Source organism: Hylaeus anthracinus, unplaced genomic scaffold (genome assembly GCF_026225885.1).
Source record: "Hylaeus anthracinus isolate JK02 unplaced genomic scaffold, UHH_iyHylAnth1.0_haploid 3, whole genome shotgun sequence".
Lineage (NCBI taxonomy): Eukaryota > Metazoa > Arthropoda > Insecta > Hymenoptera > Colletidae > Hylaeus > Hylaeus anthracinus.
In genome coordinates, this window is record NW_026535284.1 from 15,533,158 (window position 1) to 15,551,888 (window position 18,731).

Here is an 18,731-nt window from a genome sequence, read left to right on the forward strand (position 1 = left end):
CGCTACCGCGGCCGCTCCAACGGTCTACGCGCGCTCTGATTGGTCGGGGTTTTCGCTTAATATCTCCGCAACGAAGCCCCATTCGACATTTTTGCAAAGGAAATTGTTGTTCAGAATCGTCTCAGCTACCCCCCATTTCCGGCTCCTCCCCGACTTTTGGGACACCCTGTATACTGATTTTCTTTCTCGGGTCATTTGGATGGAAAACTTGGAAGGGAACAAAGATTTTCGTCTAGAAGAAAAAAGGGGCGATCCGAGTGCAAAGGTTAATTTTTCAAGTAACGCAAAATGTATAGAAACTCTCGCATCGTTCACGATATTGCAATTTATCGCTCCGACGTTCCTCCGCGTATAATCGCTGATAAAGTTTGCCAGACGTAGAATGTCAAAGCGTTAAAAATACACGAGCAGGAGAGGACGGCTAGAGGAACGCCGATATCGAATGTTTTTCTGGTCTTTCCCACGAGTCCCGAGATTGCAAAGAGCGATCGTTTTACCTGGTCGAAGAGGTCGAATGGTTTCCGTGAGCCTGGCGATGTCTTTCTCGTCGTAGCGAAGAATCTCCGGGATCTGTGCGTACGGTCCTAAAAAGCAGGAAGCCACGCACCTCACGAATTCCAGTTCTCGTTCGGCGCGTTGTTTGCCGCCATCCGGTGGAACATCGTCCGGCAACGACTTCCGGAATCGAATTACCTTGTGCTCCTGAAACACAGAGAAACACCGATGGAATCGAGTCCGTTCGAAAAAGCACACGTTTCCCTCGCGGGAACACGTTCTCGACGCCGATAGCGTAACGTAGTTACGCTCCGCGGTCACGTTGGGTTGCTACTCCGATGTTGTTTATCGTAAACTTCAACGATAACAAAATCCAACAATAGACGTCCTTGCACCACCAGAGACAACGGTTCGCTCTTTTCTCAGCTTTAATATCTTATGTACAGTTTAGAACCGAACGTAACTTTTTGAAATTTGCCCTTTGATACAATCAACAAATTAACTGTACGTTAACACGTTAAATCGTATCGCGTAACAGATAACGTAACGAATGATGTAACAATTGTACATCTTTAATACTGTCGTATAGTTTTATTAAGTTTTATCGAATGAATCCCTCTCGCTATCGGATTAATTCTGCAATAAGATCGATCTGAAACGCGCGATAACGATAACGCTCCCCGTTGTCTTCATCGGTATCGGTCGTTTCGTCATTTTTATCGTCGCAATCTGATAAACGATCGGTGGATAAATCCTCTTCCGTCTTTTTGCGTCATTTAAGCATTAAAATTTGTAACCGTACATGTATGCCATCTGTACGCGGACACTTTGTTTATATTCCCGATATGCGATACCGAACCAAGTGCTCGTCGACAAAATCGTAACGTTATTTACGGAAATCGACGAAAGCCAAAGCAAAGCACAATTTCCGCGTACAATGGTTCTTCCTCGTTGCTGGTTGCCTCGTTGCAACCAGGAGCGAGCGACGTCCATGGATTCGAGCGATAAATTAAATCCAGAACGTCGGTTTTCGCGGTGTTCGTGTAAATTTCTCGGTTGCTCGTCGCGTCTCGTAAACGTACAATCGATATATCGGCTGTTCTCAACCGTTTGCGCGTTGGATGACGTGGCTGCAAGTTTTCTCGTGCGTCACCGCTAGCATGCGTGTACTTGCTAAAAGATAGTACGTGGGTTGCCGATGGGTCAAACGTGGCTACTATACACGTATATTGGGTATTCGAAAAAGTTCGTGGCGTTTCTCAACCATTCGTATGATTTTTGTATGAGTTCTGTGATTGGTCGACCACAGCGTGACGCATCTTTGACATCAAAATTTTGATAGAACACTTCGTGTGGGGAAAACTCACAAATTTGTTCACGCGAAAGACACAACTTTTTCGAATAGCCTTTATATCATATACACGTTCTATTTTTCCGTGAAATTAGGTTACACGAGATTTGTTAGAATTAAGTATTAGGAATAAAGTGTTGAAAGTATCGTTGAATTTGACTTATGAAGCTCCCTGTGTTATGGTACGTGTTACGGTTAAGAAATCTTGACAAATAACCGATCAAAAGAGTTATTAATTAAAAGTATCTCTTACAATATATATATTCGCTCAATGGGTGTCGAAGATTACATTTCGCCTATGGTACAGCAAAACGATAGATGAACGAACGAAACTTAAGCCGAGGTCAGACTGTATTTCAACGAGTTAGTATGGTTCCACGGTTAAAATTCGAAGGAAATCGGTGATCCGATCGTCGACGAACTACCCTTATTAAAAGTTCCCTCGGCGGAACCTTCCACGATTCTGAAATGTTAAAGTTCATCGATCATTCATCGGGGCCCCGCTTAAGCAGCTTAGTTTTCCCACCATCTAACAATTCCTCCCTTCTACCTAGCCGTCGAGGTCAACGGCCATCGGTTCCCCGTCCTTTTCTTTCTTCAAGCTTGCCGAACTGTATCTCTTGTTTTCTCGCTCGCTTATTCGCGGTACGCGTGCGCACCGACCCAAAACAGACGTAGCGACCGAGCTAGCTATCCTTCATCCTTCCGTTTCCTTCTCTATTCGCGCAAAACTAAATAATCGTAGCTTTAGCGAACTGATCGCGGAACGAAAATCCGGCTCTCGTTGCGAACGCGTCGAATAACGCTGAACGGCGTCTCCCGTAGCCTGCGCTTCGGGTCAACACCGGATGGCTCTTCCGGTCAACAGCTGTTAACGTTGCCAACATTGCTGGGTAATTAGGCGAGATGTCGCGTTGAAAATACCGACGACGAGGTTAACAAGTTCTACTCGAAATTTATTTCCAGCGATAGACGCACGCAACTCGGCGTAAATCGACAACGAACGAGCATCGCGTTTGATATAAACGAGCCGAGTATTATATGTATTTTCATCGGGCGGCGTGTCGCGTCGATTTAAGCATTACAGGGTGTCCGAAAAACGTTGGAGGTCCTTGAAAGGGGTGGTTCGGGAGGTGATTTGAAACAACTTTTTCCTTAGCGAAAATGTTGTCCGAGGCTTCGTTGAGGAGATATTAAGAGAAAACCCCGACCAATCAGAGCGCGAGTATGCCGGTGGAGCGGCCGCGGTAGCGAAGGCTACGCGCTGAGCGGCCGCGTCGATATCCTTCGATGCACGTCGAGTCACTTGTTTGCGTACAAGCGCTGCCGCCTAGCGCGTAGCCATCGCTATCGCGGCCGCTCCAACGGTCTACGCGCGCTCCGATTGGTCAGTGTTTTCCGTTGATATCTCCTCAACGAAGCCTCGGACAACATTTTCGCTAAGGAAAAAGTTGTTTCAAATCACCTCCCGAACCATCCCTTTCAAGGACCTCCAACATTTTTCGGACACCCAGTATACATAGTTTGTCGACTTACTCGTGACAGCGCAATGACGACGTTAGCATTCCCTTCGCCTCTATAAACACAGTCCTCGACGGCGAATGGCGTGCTAGGCAGGGGCGGTTCTGGAATCGCCGGATAATCGTCGCCCGTGCTTCCGGTGGAAGTGGTCATCGATTCCGAAGAAAGCGTAGCGGTCTCCACAGGATTTCCTTCGCTGATTCTCATTCTGTTATCCTTGTCCCTGCGAAAATTAACCAAGGGCTCTCGTTTAAAGAAAAGTTGCGCGATTACCGATAGAGTAAGTGTTTCGATATAAGCAACTTTGGTCGGGGATTCTAGCTCTTATAGTCTTACAGAAAAAACGATAAGTAGTCATCGTAGCATTTGTTCTCCGGAATGTATTCAGTATCCAGCGCGTAAAAAGAGAACGGAGAGCACGCTCTTAGGTCGCGGACTCGCGTCTCGGCGAGAGAGATATAACCTTCGTCGACGGTTATTTCATTTTTCTATCGCGTTCGACGATTCGCCATTTATAGCGCGTTTCTAATGCCAGACGCGAAACGATGAGTCACAGAAATGAAGTCACTCGCGTCTGTGGTAATGAAAAGGTCCGTGAACCCATACACGCTGACTTTCGAAACCTTTAACGAACGCGCTCGTATGCAAACTAGTAATGCGAACAACGAGACGACGGCGCGTACGACCAAGTTGTTCGAGCTGGCTTGAAAAATGCACATACGGTTCCCGCGGAAGCATATTCATCGAAGCTAGAAACTCGAAACTCTGCTTGCCTCCGTGAATGAAATTAAATTACCTCAGAATTTTATATAAACAATTGAAGGACAAGGGAGAAAAAGTAATTACGTCCAGTAAGTAATTATGTTTAGATAGAAATTCGTTTCTGTTTGTTTTTTGTAATTAATAAATACGATAAATGAAATTAGCCGTTGTAAATAGCTTATCGGTGCAGATCTAATCTATTCGTAAAGCATAGCCCAGACCTACTTAACCCAACCTAACGTGATCTGTGCATACATAACTCGGACCTGTCCAACAGGCTAGACGTGGAATCGAGCTTTCGAATCGTGTTGAGTCGGTAGACGCTTCGGTTCTTATTTTTCTCTGGACGTGTCGTGTCGTGGCGTAAACGTAAAGGAAAACAAAGCAGGGCCCGCGCTTGAAGCGTTAACGTCGCGAAATGTAGCGAAAAGAAGTGCACGCTTAGGAGAACCCCCAAGTCCCCGTACGCGTAGGTTTCGGCGTGCATTTAAAACCACTTACGTTCGCCACGCGTTTCGGTGTCTATAAAGAGCAACGACGTTGCCATAGTCGAACCCCGTCTTATCCGTTTTCACGTAAGGTTAACGACCGCGGAGTTTGCGAAACACGTTGCAACGTAGAGACACAGACGTGCGAGCGCGTCTGCTGGTGCTAGGAACGCGCGTATCGAGTTTTGCGGCGATGCGACTCGACGCCGACGCGCTCGCGTAATTGAAAATAGAGCGTTCCTCTATCGGTACGGTTTCGCGATTCCTCTTGGAAGCCACGGCAGCCTTACAGGAAGCTTCTTCGATTTTCAACGATTCAAATTCGTTCGATTTCGCGGATAAGAATTTGCAAAAATATGTACAGTAAGTAGACTTTACCGTACGCGGAAGAACGAAATTTGCAGTAGTATTTGAGGAAACGGTGGCTCAGGTAACTCTCGAGAAGCTTACATGTGTTCGAAACTGTAGCACTCGTCGATGTTGATGGTCGCACGCTCCGACTGACCTGCGCCCTGCTCTGGCTGTTTCACGTTCCGACTGACTTTCATCTCGCCTCTCTTAACGGAACCAGAGTACACCGGAGTACACCGGAGTCTAACTCCGGTTTTGATTTAGCCGTCACTTAGGTTCCATTGCTCCGCCACCTCTGATGCGTTTAATCATTCGTACAAATATTCCTTCTTTTCATTCCTACGCAATAGTAATCATTTTTTTTTTCTCTTACTTACGCAATGCAACAAAATATTTTGAAACTTTACAGTTTATCTTCTTGTTTGAAAATAATTGATTTCGAAAAAGAAAAAAATCTCCGTTGAACTAGACGGTATTTCCTGCGTCACGAAGCAAGTTGTTGAAAAAGAAATGAAAATCCAAGATGTTTCACCATACAAGGTATAAACAGAAGATTTCGTGCTCGACGCGTTATAACAATACGTATCGGTGAGAAGGAGAAGCGCGCGATATTTGAAAATACAGCTATAAATGTTACGATACAAATGCAACAACACGCGGGGCAAAGAGTCGAAACGATAACAAGGAAAGCCGTGACTTATTTCGCGCGTATCGCCTCTGTTTAGAATGTTCAAATAAATCCCATTGAAGAAGCGTGTAAACGTATCTTTTGTATCGTAGCGTTCGGAAGCGTGTCCCTTCTGTTTATAGGAGTCGGTTGCGCGCAACTCCGGCGTCGAAAACGGAGGAAACTGTCGCGTTGGCCGGTCGAAAGGTGCAAAGGCGCCATTTTTTTTTTTTTTTCGCGAGCCTTCGAATATGGCGAGACTGGGCGCGCGAACGTGTCTGCAAAGCTAAGCACCCTCGAGCGAGCGACAATGGGCCGGCATGGGCACGGAAAAGGCGCGAGAAGTGGCTGCCAATTGAACGATAAGAGAAGAACCAGAAGAAGGACCGTGCGCAGCCAAAGAAAGACCTTACATCTCTCCGCTTTCGCAACGCAATCGACGAGTTTAAAACGCCGAGTTCGCGGAATGCGTCGTTTGTCGATGGTCGAACGGTTACCGAATTCGTTGGACTTGTTTTTCGAGGCTGCGCGATACCGAAGCATAATTAACGAGCGGTTAATAATTTATGCGGTATCGTTCCCATCGCAGACACCCTGCAACTCCCGCTTCAAGTCTACCGTTACGCGACACCGTCCGAAATCTGCTTTTCAACAACATTCGCACAAAAGACGCGCGTTCGCTGAAACGAGTCTAGTTTCCACCGGCTGAACTGTTCGCCGGCAGAACTGTTCACCGGCCGTGCCCTACTATCGCGTGCCGCAATTTCCATTCGCGAAACTGTGACGCATCGTGCCTGCCGCGACCGTGCGCGACGTTGATTCTTCGCTATTAAAAATAAGTAGCTCGGAGAATGATTAATTAACGCTGTGCAGCATTTCTATGCTCTTCTCGTTTCCGAAACGGCGCGAGTAACGACCAAGGTCGACGAGGACCCCGTCAAGCCCCCTCTGGTTTCCACACTTACGCTACAGGGAAAACAAGTATCAACGGGATCGTTTTCTTTTCATACAGTTTGCGTCGCACGGCGAAGCGGAAAATTCAATTTTATCGATTTAACCGTTTCTACGGCTCGAAACTACCCTCACCCTACCCTTACCCTACCCTTATTGACTTCTAATTAACGACACGTCGTTAGAGAGCACTTTAAGCAAAAAAAAAAAAAAAATTCGATTTTTTGCTTAAAATGCTCTCTATCGTCTAAAGACGACTCTTTCGTAGTCGCATCGGTACTTTCTTTTCCTTGTAATACGACCGCGAGTTATTAGAAAGCATAGCGATCGAGTATTTGCAAAGTTCTCGACGATTAGTTCCAGTTGTAATCTCGGTTAGAGTAAGAAAGAAACCCAACGAGACTTACATCGGTAGTCGATGGTTAATTTGGCTGATTGGTGTTCGGTGTTGGACGGTTGTCGTCGTGATCGTTGTCCTCGGGCGCCCTTCGAAGACGGTCGACTTTTCGACCGGGAGCAAAAAGAGCAAGGATGGCGCACAGGGGGGTGGAATTGCACCAAAGAGAAAGGAGAGGAAGGAATGGTTTCGCGGAGTGTTGATGTTGAACAGAAATCGCGATTCTAAAATGATAGAGGGAGGGGGGAGCAATAACCGAGCGGGCCAAGCAACGTTAAGGGGCCAGGGCAACAACCGACGCTGACCCTTACGACAACTATCGGTCGCCTCCTCCTCCTCCTCCTCCTCCTCCGCCTCCTCCTCCAACGCCCCTCTACCGCCGCGCGTCCCTCTCCCACTCTTGTTCACCCTTTTATCCTTTGTGGCTCCTCTTCCTCCTCGGCACAATAATTCGCCGTCATTTCGCACGTCGCAGTACCTCTCCTCTTCGCGATACCGTCTCGTATTTGTCCCACATCGTCGTGTCCCGAACCAACAAACCTTAACGCGTCAGCTACCAAGGCCTCGATGCAAAATCTTGCGCCACAGATGATGCCTCCACGATCGCCGCGCTTGTTTTTAACAAACATTTCATTCCGGTAAATCTTCTACTTCGAAACGTGCCGTTTAGTAGGTTATCGACGCTCGTTTTGCCCAACCTCGACTTTACGTTCCTTTTAAATGGTGTACTCGGAGGAGTCCACCGCAACCTCACGGGTTCTCTGGTGCGTTAGGTTCCGCGAAAACAGCGTCACGCTCGACGAACCTCTCGCTCCGAAGAAACGCAAAGAAACGGAACCGACGATCGACGTCGATTCGAGCCTCGCCGACGCAGACATCTTTCTTCCCCGTGAAATATAATAAAAGTATATCGCTCGCGGCTCGCCTCGAAATGAAAAACGAGTAATTCCCTCTCGCGCATATCCGAGATTACGACATATTAATTGCATCGACGTCGAGATACTTGGCAGCGATATTCCTGAATGGATTTTTGTTGCCGGCAAATAGAGACGGAAAGACCGGTTAGTCGTCTGCGTGAACGGCTTTTTTCGCCTAGATACGTTTAATATCTGCGAGCGTCGATCGCTCTCGACGTACTCTCGACGGGAATCGAGGTTGGTCTTCAACTTGAAAGCTCGAACGACCGTCGATGGAAAAATGGCGTATCGAATTCTCGCGGTGGCACTCGATACCCTTTCTCCCGGTTGCAGTTACCATTGGTAATGGCGATACAACTCCCGCGAAACCTGTCCAGCCGCTCGATTATCGGCCATCGACGATTACCTGACCAATCGAGTAACGCCCGTTTATTTCACACCGATCCGCCATTCACCATTCGCGATTCACGATTTACCTATCGCCGGATACATTACTAATAACCAACTATTCGCGTCGGTCCCTGCCGACTATGGTTCTCTCTCGAGTTCGAGCGTTTCTTCGCGTTCTCTTCTTTTGCTTGTTCGTCATTTTCTTCTTCAACGTTTTTGCAACGCTGGTCTTACATGCAGCCGGTAATGTAAAAGTTCCTACGAAAAATAAAATAATTGTTTGAGATCGAGTTTAAACATGTGTGGCTACGTATGTGGACGTTTAGTTTGTTATATTTATAGTTAGTGTCGATACAAATTTTTCATCGTCGAGGAGGCAATCGTATTTCGTTCTTCGTTCGATTAGCTAAACGAAACGAAGAAAACATTCGTTATTATCGTACGATTGTTACGCGATTATTTCAAAAACTTTGATCGCGCTTCACGGGCCAACCGAGATGTAAACCTTTTATACCTGGAAATAAATAAGAGCTGGACTCGTCGCTTTCGTAACGAACGGCATACGTCTAGAACAAATGAATTTGTCGCGAGCCTCTTACCCCCACCAGAGATACAAGAACAGACATGTGTATAAGAAAATTCTTAACCATTCAAATCGCGAAATTTGTTTCGAGAGGGGAATCTCCGCGTATTATTTCGCTGGAAATAAAAACAGACCAGAAATATTTCCGCACTGGTTGTGTTTTATTAAAAATTTTAATCCTGAAATCCCTTGTAGAAAACCGTTTACAATAAAATATAAAAGTACCTACGAGATGCAAAGGAAATACTATTGTAACGTGTCATGTTAAAAAAAAAAAAAAAAAAAAAATATAATAATAGAATTGTCACTGGTCAACGACGATGAAATATTTCGTGTTTATATAAAGCCATTAACGATCAAATTTGCGTAAATAAAAGTTAACGACCCAGGAATTAGAAATTGTACCTGCGCGTGGGAAATCGACGAACATCTCTTCCACTGCAAAAGATTGTACGTACTATAGAAAGATGAAAGCCGTTTGTTGACAAATATCTGCAGAGGAAGCGGTAATTAGGACATCGATGAAAAATCAAAATACTGGACAGCGGTTGTTTTGTATTCATGAAATTTCATAAGCACGAGGCCTTTTTGTTTTTATTATCTCTGTACAAAAACAGTCGAAAAAATTATAGATTTCATTTGATAAAGATTTAATTTTTTCGAGCTCACGGCATATGTACAAGCGGAAAATGATAGACATAGTAACCTAAAAACTAAATATAATTATACATTGATGTAGTAATAGATATAATAATCATAATTCATAATTAATAGTAAACCTACTAGTCTACAGATTCGAGAGTGTACGTAAACGTGTTCCTCGTGTCTGTTCCATGTATCTCGTCAAAGTATGTGTACGTGTACATGTGTATGTGCATCTTACGTCTCCAACGTGTATTATTTTCGGTGTGTTTTTTTTCTTTTTCTCGTATGACTATTGGTAAAGCGAATTTCTTTTATACAGAATTCCTCGTGTAGATCGTCTCGCTTGCGATCGCGATCGGTTCGCGTGTGTGGATGTGTTGTAATTTTTTTTTTGTTTTCCTTGTGCACTGACCAACAGGGCCGCCGAATTCGGATCTCGATGACCTTGGATCGGTGTCTCGTATCTCGTTTGTCTCTTTAGCTTGAGAAACGCGTGTTAAAGTCGCTACGAATTCTGTCTAATCTAATACAATAATTCGGCATCACAATTACATATATTACCACGATGGAACCCACGGCCTACTTCACCCGAGTTGAGCACCCCTGCCGGGCCTCACGCTCTCTTACCGTCCATCCCTCTTTTTCTCCCTCGATCTGCTCTCGTAGCCTCTCTCGCTCTACCCGCTCGCATGCTCTCATTCTCGCAAACACTCTTTCTAACTCGTCGCACAATTTTCTTTCGAAACACGTTCTCTCCCTCTCTCGCGCGTGCATTCTCCTTCCTGGTGTCCCAACAAAAGCGTCAATTCCACAGAAAAGAACGATACACGACATGTACTCTAATTTTGCGATTCCTTCCCCACCCCCCTCCGCCGGTACAGCGAACATAGAAAAGATACGCGTAGCGAACTCTCGAAGCCGTTAGTCGAGTGTAAACAAGTCCAGGTGACGCGGTACCGGACACTTTTTCAACGTCAGCGTGTTAAATAAATTGTGGCTCTTTGCAACGACGAACGAGAAACGCACATGAACGCACCCGAAAACGGTATTGCCTTTACATACCACCGCGACGCGTTTCCAGATGTTCGCTGCGTATCTCTTTTGTCGCTAACTAACTATACGTCTCGGCTCCTCTGTCACGCTCGCATCCACCCCACCACCACACTGGCAACTCTCGGAGAAAGCGGAGGGATCGTACGTGAAAATTGCGAACGGAAGACGAATATTACTTGTGCACATTTCCAATTGAATTTTACAATTACTATTCGCGCAGAGGACGCGTATGATTTACAGTGCAAATGAAACTCTGAAGTTCGAGTTCGAATAAATAATTAATTATCGTCTAAAAGAAAAAAAGAAAAGAGAAAAAAAAAGAGAAAAGAAAATACATTCATTTTTTGTTCTACACACACCATCGTTGTTAATTCACGATCGAAATTACACGTTAAGTATATTATCATATTTACAATTGTAATCAAATCGGGAGCGCAACGGCCCTCGACGGTAATATGCGTTTAAAAATTCAAAAAAAAAATTCAAAAAATAAAAAAAGAAAATTATACGATTCAAAATTTTGCGTCTGCAACGTCGGCGTGCGAGCGATGACTTTTTGTACAAATTTTCGTGAAATATACACGCGATAAATATCTCCCGTCGGCACTTTGCTATATTTGCTTTTCTACTTGCACCTCCCCTTCCTCCCACACACGCGCGTCACACATCGACCTCCAACCATGCTCGATACGCAACACGGTATAAACGACTTATGCTTTTTCTCGTACAAAACTTTCTCTTGCTCGCGTCTCTCCCTTGCACGAGTCCTCTTTCCAAGTTCGAATCTTGCTTTTTTTTTTTATCGTTTATCTTGATTTTGTCTCGTTTTATTTAAAAAAATACTGAATTAACCAAGCTAAAATCACAGACTTGCTGGTACATTATGCCAGCGGGTTTGTACAAATTCTTCCTGAAGGACTCTATGTATAGTTACAAGTTGTGTATATATATATATATATATGTATACATATATATATATATATATACAACTTGTATATATATACAACTTGTATGTATATATAATATATGCGTATATATATGTATATATAGTAATTACAATTCGCTCGTGAAATAAACTCTCGCTCCGATTCTCGCAACGTTTTTTTTCTCGCTGAATTTCCGCTTGTTCGCCAACGCTGTGAATATAATTCCATACGGTTTCGTGTAATGTGTTCGTTCGTTTACGCGTGGACAATACATCTGTGTGAGTGTCTGTACGTGTGTTTGTGTGTGTACACGAATCAAACGGTTTATCGGATGAGCGCGGCCTATTATCGTCGGTTATCTTCCTCCGATGGCTCGAAATCAAATAAAGAAGACAAGAAAAGAAAAAGAAGAGAGAAAAAGGAACATTATCTTTACAGCTCTTACAAGTTATATCATACATATACATCGTATCGTATCGTCTACGGACTATAAGGTGTGCGAGATTTCTACGCGTCGCCGTTCGACTCACGCTTTCTCCAGTTTCGTCGAACGACAAATTCGTTTCGTCGATGGTCGTTCGGAGAGATACGGTTCGCATTCTGTGATTCGAAATTAAACAAAAACGGCGAAATCCAATTTTGTCCTCGTCTGCGCGCCCCGGCTTCTATCGGAATTTCGCAAGATGACGGGTATATATGTTTAGCAATTTTAATCGAACGTGTTTGCGTTTCAATTGCAACTTATCGCGCGCTGCGAGCGTATCACGGACCCTGATAAACTGCCCAACGATCAAATCTATTTTTCTAATTTTTGTTTGCTAGATAAAACGTCGATCGTTCCCGACGAGAAAAACATGCAACCAGAGAAAAAAAAATCAAGCGAACCCGTCGGATATACTATGTATCGTATGTATTCGGTATACGCGATTAATGCACAATCCGCGTAAAGGTTTGATCGTTAAAAGGTTAATCTAAAAATCCGTTTAAAATTGCCGCGCATACTCTTGGACGTAAACGTATTTATAAACACATATTTTTAAATATCGGTACAATATAGGCGCGTATACGCGTGCCGCGGAATCACGAATACATTCGCCTCTAATTAGGTCGTTCACACAGAGATTGCTTATATTGTCTCTCTATTCTTAATATAATCACAGACACGGTTTCTATAATTGCTACATACAGAGCCTTCCGATTTTATACCGAACGCGACAAATACCTCTGCCCTCCATCTTTCTCTCTTTCTCGCAGACACACTTCTCTCTCGGCTCTCGTTTCATCTCTCTTTCTCTCTCTCTCTCCACACACTCTTCACCGTCGAATAATCTACCGTCTCCAAACGAACATCATTCTCTCGAATTCTTGCGCACCGAGACTCGATTCTTCTCACGTAGGAATTAGATACGCGGCAAATAAAGATAACTCGCCGACGATAGATGGTAAAACGCGCAAACTTGTCGATGCACGTTACGCGTTCCATTCTATATTATTCACCAAATTCCTCTTAAACCGGACACGCCATCGGAGTTGATATCCCGAAACGATCGCACAACTACATATACATATACGTGCACATGTACGTAGAACGAAATTTTATCTCGAACGAAAAACCGTCACGCTTCAAACTTTCAAAACTCGCACACTCGACTCTATTCTACGCGTTATTTGAATTGCATTACGCGGAGTATTGCAACGATTACGACGCGTCTTTTAGCTATTTTAAAGAAACCGATTATTTACCGAGTAGACAAATCATCCAAAGCCACGATCACATTTTAACTCCCGAACGACTACGCTTCGCTCAAAAAATGGTTGTCAACGACGAAGCTTGATCGGAATAAACGTCGATAAAACGCCGGAAGTTAAAGAAATAATTACGAAACCGACAGTTGAGTTGTCGCCGTTGTTACCTAAAGTGCGAATTCTTTTATCGAAACGACCGTTCGTTTTAATTAATTTCTCGTTCGCGTCAACATGCATTCCTCGATTCGATCGACCCCTTTTGTCACGTTCGAAACACCAGAAAAGATAATTGTACGGCACATGCACGAAATACGAGCTCCCTTCATTCCAAGATAATCACAGTTCTTTACCTCATATTTGTTTGCTTCCCTTTCTTGCACGCATGCACGCTTCCCTTTCTCTCCCTCTGCCGCTCACCTTTCATTCGTCTTCGTGCATTCCCCCTCTCTCTTTCTCTCTCTCTCTCTCTGTCTCTCGCTCACTCTCACTCTCCGTGTTTCTCCGCTCACAAAAACAGATAATATACAATTTGACACAAAATATACGTGCGAGTTTCTCTTTCGCCCACTTACACGTATATACTGCTTTCTACATACATAATACCTATATATATGTACATATAAACTCGCGCATTTTGTTAAAGGTTTGTACGTATGCAGTGTAACGTGTGTTTTCTTTTACTGTGTAACGTTAACGATACCAACGTGTGGGCCGAGCTTGGGATCGCTCGACGTCCGACGACCAATGAAAAACGATGACGGTGAACGATCCGAAAACGACAATCTGGATCCGCTCCTAAGTTTCCGATAACGCCGACGGTGATGTCGTCGTTGCTAACGAGTTCCATGAGAAGCTCGGCATAAATTTCTGAAGAGAATCAGAAATTGTATGGATTAACGGGTTTCTCCTGTGTGTGTTCGACGACGTGGCAACATAAAATATACGGGTTTGTTTTCTATTGTTTTCATTCGGTTTGTTGTTTATCGGAAATTGTCAGTGTCGGATGTTCGTGTGTGGCTCGGTGGCGATATCAGAGGAAACAATCCTCGACGACCACCGCGACAAAAGAGAGGATAGATAAAGTTGTTAGTTTTCCCATCGCATCGGCTCGAAAACAGGAGACGACGGTCTCGCAGTGCCGTTCGATCGTTGTCCTCGACGTTGTTGTTGTTGTTGTTGTTGTTGTTGTTGTTGTCCGTCAAAGTGGAGAGAGCATGCTGTCAGAAAGCATCGGAACACCGGGGGATCCGTTGGATCGACGCGTAAGAAAGTTCGTGGAAGAAAAAAGATTTGCGACGGTAAAAACACATTGTTGAAATGTTCTCGAGGAAGAGAGGCTCGTTACGGTTGTCCTCGCTCCGGAACAGAGGAGAGAAGAGGGTCAGACTGGTTCGTTGTTCCTCGCTCCGCGTACCTTCCCTTCAGGATTCGCGATAATACGCTGGAGGAGGCTGAGATCAATTTGTCGGGCTGAGAGAGATCCTCGCCGGAACTCGCCCAGATTTTCTTCTCACTTTGCAGGCAGTCTCGTCGGGCACTGGTGGTACCTCTCGAAACTGGAAAAAGCCGGATCTTCTCGCGAGACTCGCCGGGACGCAAGAGGACCGCCGCTCCTGGATGAGTCGTCGTTGCGCGTGAACGCGAACGCGCGGCCATTCTATTCGTACGTTAAACGATGATGATGATCTTCCGCCATGAGTATCCCGTTTCGTACGGTATCAACGAAAACACGGGATGACTCGCGCACGGTTGGACTAGAGTCAGTCGTGGTTGCGACGGTAGCGAGCCGTCGTGTCGGACGACGCGTATGGACGAATTCCTTCGGAGAAGTTGGCCGAAAAACTGGTGATTTGTTACCGTTGTTGGTCTCTCGATCAGAGACGACGCGCGCGCGCGCGCGAAATAGCAAGCGACGCCGTCGCGTACTTGCGCAGCTTGGTCAAAGATTTGACGTGTATATATATGTATAGTATACATAGATGGTGTAGGATCGCGCGTTCGTGTACACGAGCCGAATATTCACTCAACCAGGGCAGCGTATCATCACATATATCACGAGAACGCGTGTGTGCTTTTGCTTTGATCAGTCCGAGAGCGTGATGCGCGTCCAATGGAAATTAAGCGAGACGCCTAGCATCGTCGTACCGATAAACTTATGCCAATAAACGCTTCAACTGGAAACGAACGCGGCGATCTGCTCGCTGAATTGCGAATGCTCGAGCAACAAGGAGTCCTTGCAGCTCTCGAATTGTTGTTGTTGTTGTTGCTGGTGTTGAGTATGGTGTTGATGCTGGTGTTGCAATTGATGCTGATGCTGGAGTTGATGGTGCGATTCTTCCGGCACGGGTTCCGTTCGTTCGTACAAAACGCAAATCGATCCGTTCTCTCCGATTCTATAAGACACCTCCGACGGGTCGATCCACATGGTGAGCTCGCTTGGGAACAAGCTGTGCAATACCGTGGGCAGCAACCCGACGTTCGCGCCCGCCTGCGCGATCACGGGATCCATTTTACCGTTGATGCGTATGCAACGGTAACCGGAACCACGATTCGGACGATCCGGGAACCAGTGATCCCTGTAGCGATGACGTAGGACCTCCGTCAACGACGATTTGAACATCTCGAGTTGACGCTCCGACAGTTGGCCCGTCTGAATACGGAGCAGATGCACCAAAAAATCCGCCGCTGACACAATTTCCAGTCTCATGGTTGCTACGCGTTGTAACCCAGGTCGAACGAGCTATGATAATGTTACACCAGTTCTCTTCCGCCTCCACCTTTTTTTCTTCCTCTCTACCGATCTTGTCGAGAGAGACGACGCCGCGACGATCCAAGAGAAACACTCTTTCTTCCTCGGCTCGATGATGGTGGGTCACGGGACGAGAGAGGCCGTTGTTGATCGCGCGACGCGCACAGCAATCTTCACAAAATGGCGTCGCGGCCACGTCGCACGATCGCGTTTAGTATTAGTTCGTCGACGCTCCAGCGCGAAAAAGAAATACCGGTCGGTTTTAAGCAATTCTTTTACGAAAATCGACGATTTCGCAACAACCGCTCGTTCGTTCGACGCGAAAACTCTCGCGATGGTCGTAGCTTCGCTCGATACCAGATGAATTCGTAGGGGCGGTCTCGTTCGACCGAGCCAATTTAATCCCTCGTTACTCGGGAACGTCGCGTTCGGAATTTCTTTCGCTCGTTAAACTAGCTCCGAATCGATTTTTCGATTCCTCGGATGCGCCAGCGAGAATCGACCAAACGGTGGAATGGTTAACTCAAACTGAAACGCAACGCCGTTCTTTCGATCTCTAATCTTCCTCTTCTATGCTTCTTCGCGTTCCTTCGCACCTTCCGTACACACTTTACAACCGTCGCGGATAAACTTTCTCGCCAAGCCTACACCGACGCACCTTTCTCTACCTCGCGGAGCAACCGCACCCACCAACTGCCAACGACTTTCTAATGGCATCAACCGTCGACACGAACCAAGTAGCTTTGTCTCTTTGTTCGCGCAGTCCGGAGAGGGGATGGTAATCGCTCTCCGATTCGCTCGTTCCGTTTCCCACCATGGCTGCCGGTCACGTGCTCGCAATCTGCGCGTTCTTCGATGCGCGAACGTTTGCAGCTGCGTCCCGAATACGGATCGTCTGCGCGGTAAAGGTTCTCAACCGGTTTCGAACAATGTCGACCGACGAGTGGGCGACTCCGAGCGCCCCACACATTTCACCGAATATCGAGTCACCGACGACATCCTACGCACACGGTGTCTGCGTGAAATTTCAAAATCGGAAAAAATACTTTCGACACGCTCGATTAGAATTATTTACGTATTTTTCTCGTATACGTTACGAGAAAAATAAAGCGATACGTTGTTTCGTAACAGTTGTAACGTCTTCTTCGAAAGATCCTCTTTTCCCTTGAACTGGAAACGATGAATTTCTTTTTATCGCACTTGGCGTTAAAGGTTCATTTTAATAAAAATTAATAAAATAGTCCCTCAAAATAGTCAAAACATGTTTTCTCGTATTGTTTTTCTTATCGATGGAATTCTTCCTCTAGCACACCTTTTTAATTAACGCATGTTGGAATGTATACTATCGTTGCAAGTATCGTATGCGAATCTAAAATTAGAATTCTATATCGTTTGTTTTCCTTGAACTAAATGAAAAAAAGTCAATTTTCCACTATTTTTGTACTATTAGAATAGCGATATTATTGATACCCCTTGATATGGATAATAACGACATTGTCGTTCGAATAATGATATCGGTACGTGTTTCAAAATAGTATTTACACCGCGACAAGCTAAAACTAGTAATAATTCCGCATGGCTGACAGTCGTACTTTGTTCGCGTTTTTATTTGCGAAACAAGCTGTAACGTTTATAAACACATTTCGAAATATACTTGGTGTAAAGTGCGCGCATCGGAAGAAAAAGACCGAGTTGAAATATCGCGAGTTACTCGATATTCTTCTCGCGAATCGCGTCGAATTCGAGTAATTCTAAATGAGAGTAGAGATATAAACGTGCCCGTACCGTAGAAGGAAACGGTTGGATTTGTCGCGAAATTCGCAAAGTTCGTTTAGTTCGTGTTTCCCTTCGTTGGGCAGGAAAGCGCAGAGTTTCGGGTATCGATTTTCTCGCAATTTCCCCCGTTTATTTCATTCTACCGCTGTTGGAGTATTCCCCTACCCAACTCAGCCTGATAAAAGGATACGTACAGTCTACATAGCCGATGGCCGAGGGTGATTTGCGATTCGCGATCCCCCGGTGAGCATTGCTACCCTCGATAGTTGCCGCTACGTAGGCCCTAATAATATCAAACTAACGCAGGCGGCTAAGAGATGCATAATAATAAAATGTACCCGCACGATGAGTTGGACCGCCCTTTGGTAGAAAACCGACTGCGAGGGCCGATTTTCAGAACAGCGCCGCCTTCGACCCGACTCGACTCGACTCGACTCGACTCACCTCGCCTCGCTATCGAAAACAGTCGGCTGCCTGCTGTGTGTAACCCTTCCGACCCCTACCGAGTCCCCTCGCTTTTCACGGATTCTATTTATGAGCTTCTACGATTTGAGTCAGGGGTTCTCATAAGCTTCCCTCTTTGTCATATCCGAATATCGTGAGTCACTATTGGAGTTACTTTTATTGCACCGTATCGTCCGCGCACAATATTCGGAGAACAATGCTATGGTACCAATGGAACGATATTCAACAATTTTCTGTAAATCTCAACATTACCGCGTCATACTTGACCAATGTATCGAATCGAGATAAACGGTTTTATCTAAAATTACTGATACCGTTAAAACCGACCACGTCAGGAACGCTTTTAACTTTTAAGTGTCGGAACTAACGCTTTTAGTACGACTAAACAAGTAGACAAATTCCTACGTTAATTATTTACGAATTTCGAACTTTTGGTTAACTTGGCGGCATTGTATTCGTTTAGGCCGCAATCGATCAAACGTAATCGCGCTCGGTATC

General features: G+C 45.3%; 2 protein-coding genes across 5 annotated transcripts in view; both read right to left on the reverse strand.

Annotated features, from left to right (window-relative positions):
- The window catches only part of LOC128893947 (inositol-pentakisphosphate 2-kinase), a 51,436-nt gene that overhangs the window by 6,161 nt on the left and 26,544 nt on the right, over nt 1-18,731 (reverse strand). The window contains exons 3-6 of one of the 4 annotated variants that reach the window (XM_054155273.1): nt 6,994-8,548; nt 5,068-5,307; nt 3,383-3,590; nt 498-702 (exon numbers count right to left, since the gene is read on the reverse strand). In XM_054155273.1, the coding sequence (XP_054011248.1) occupies nt 498-702; nt 3,383-3,590; nt 5,068-5,165 (511 nt within the window). In that variant the 5' untranslated portion in view covers nt 5,166-5,307; nt 6,994-8,548. Of the gene's footprint in view, nt 1-497; nt 703-1,431; nt 1,504-3,382; nt 3,591-5,067; nt 5,308-6,993; nt 8,549-18,731 lie in introns of those variants that run through there. The other 3 variants (XM_054155274.1, XM_054155275.1, XM_054155277.1) reach the window with 3 other exon arrangements.
- Nucleotides 9,409-16,848, reverse strand: LOC128893957 (protein BTG2-like). Its single transcript, XM_054155290.1, has one exon. The coding sequence runs from the start codon at nt 15,948-15,950 to the stop codon at nt 15,414-15,416; it is 537 nt and encodes a 178-aa protein (XP_054011265.1). The 5' UTR covers nt 15,951-16,848; the 3' UTR covers nt 9,409-15,413.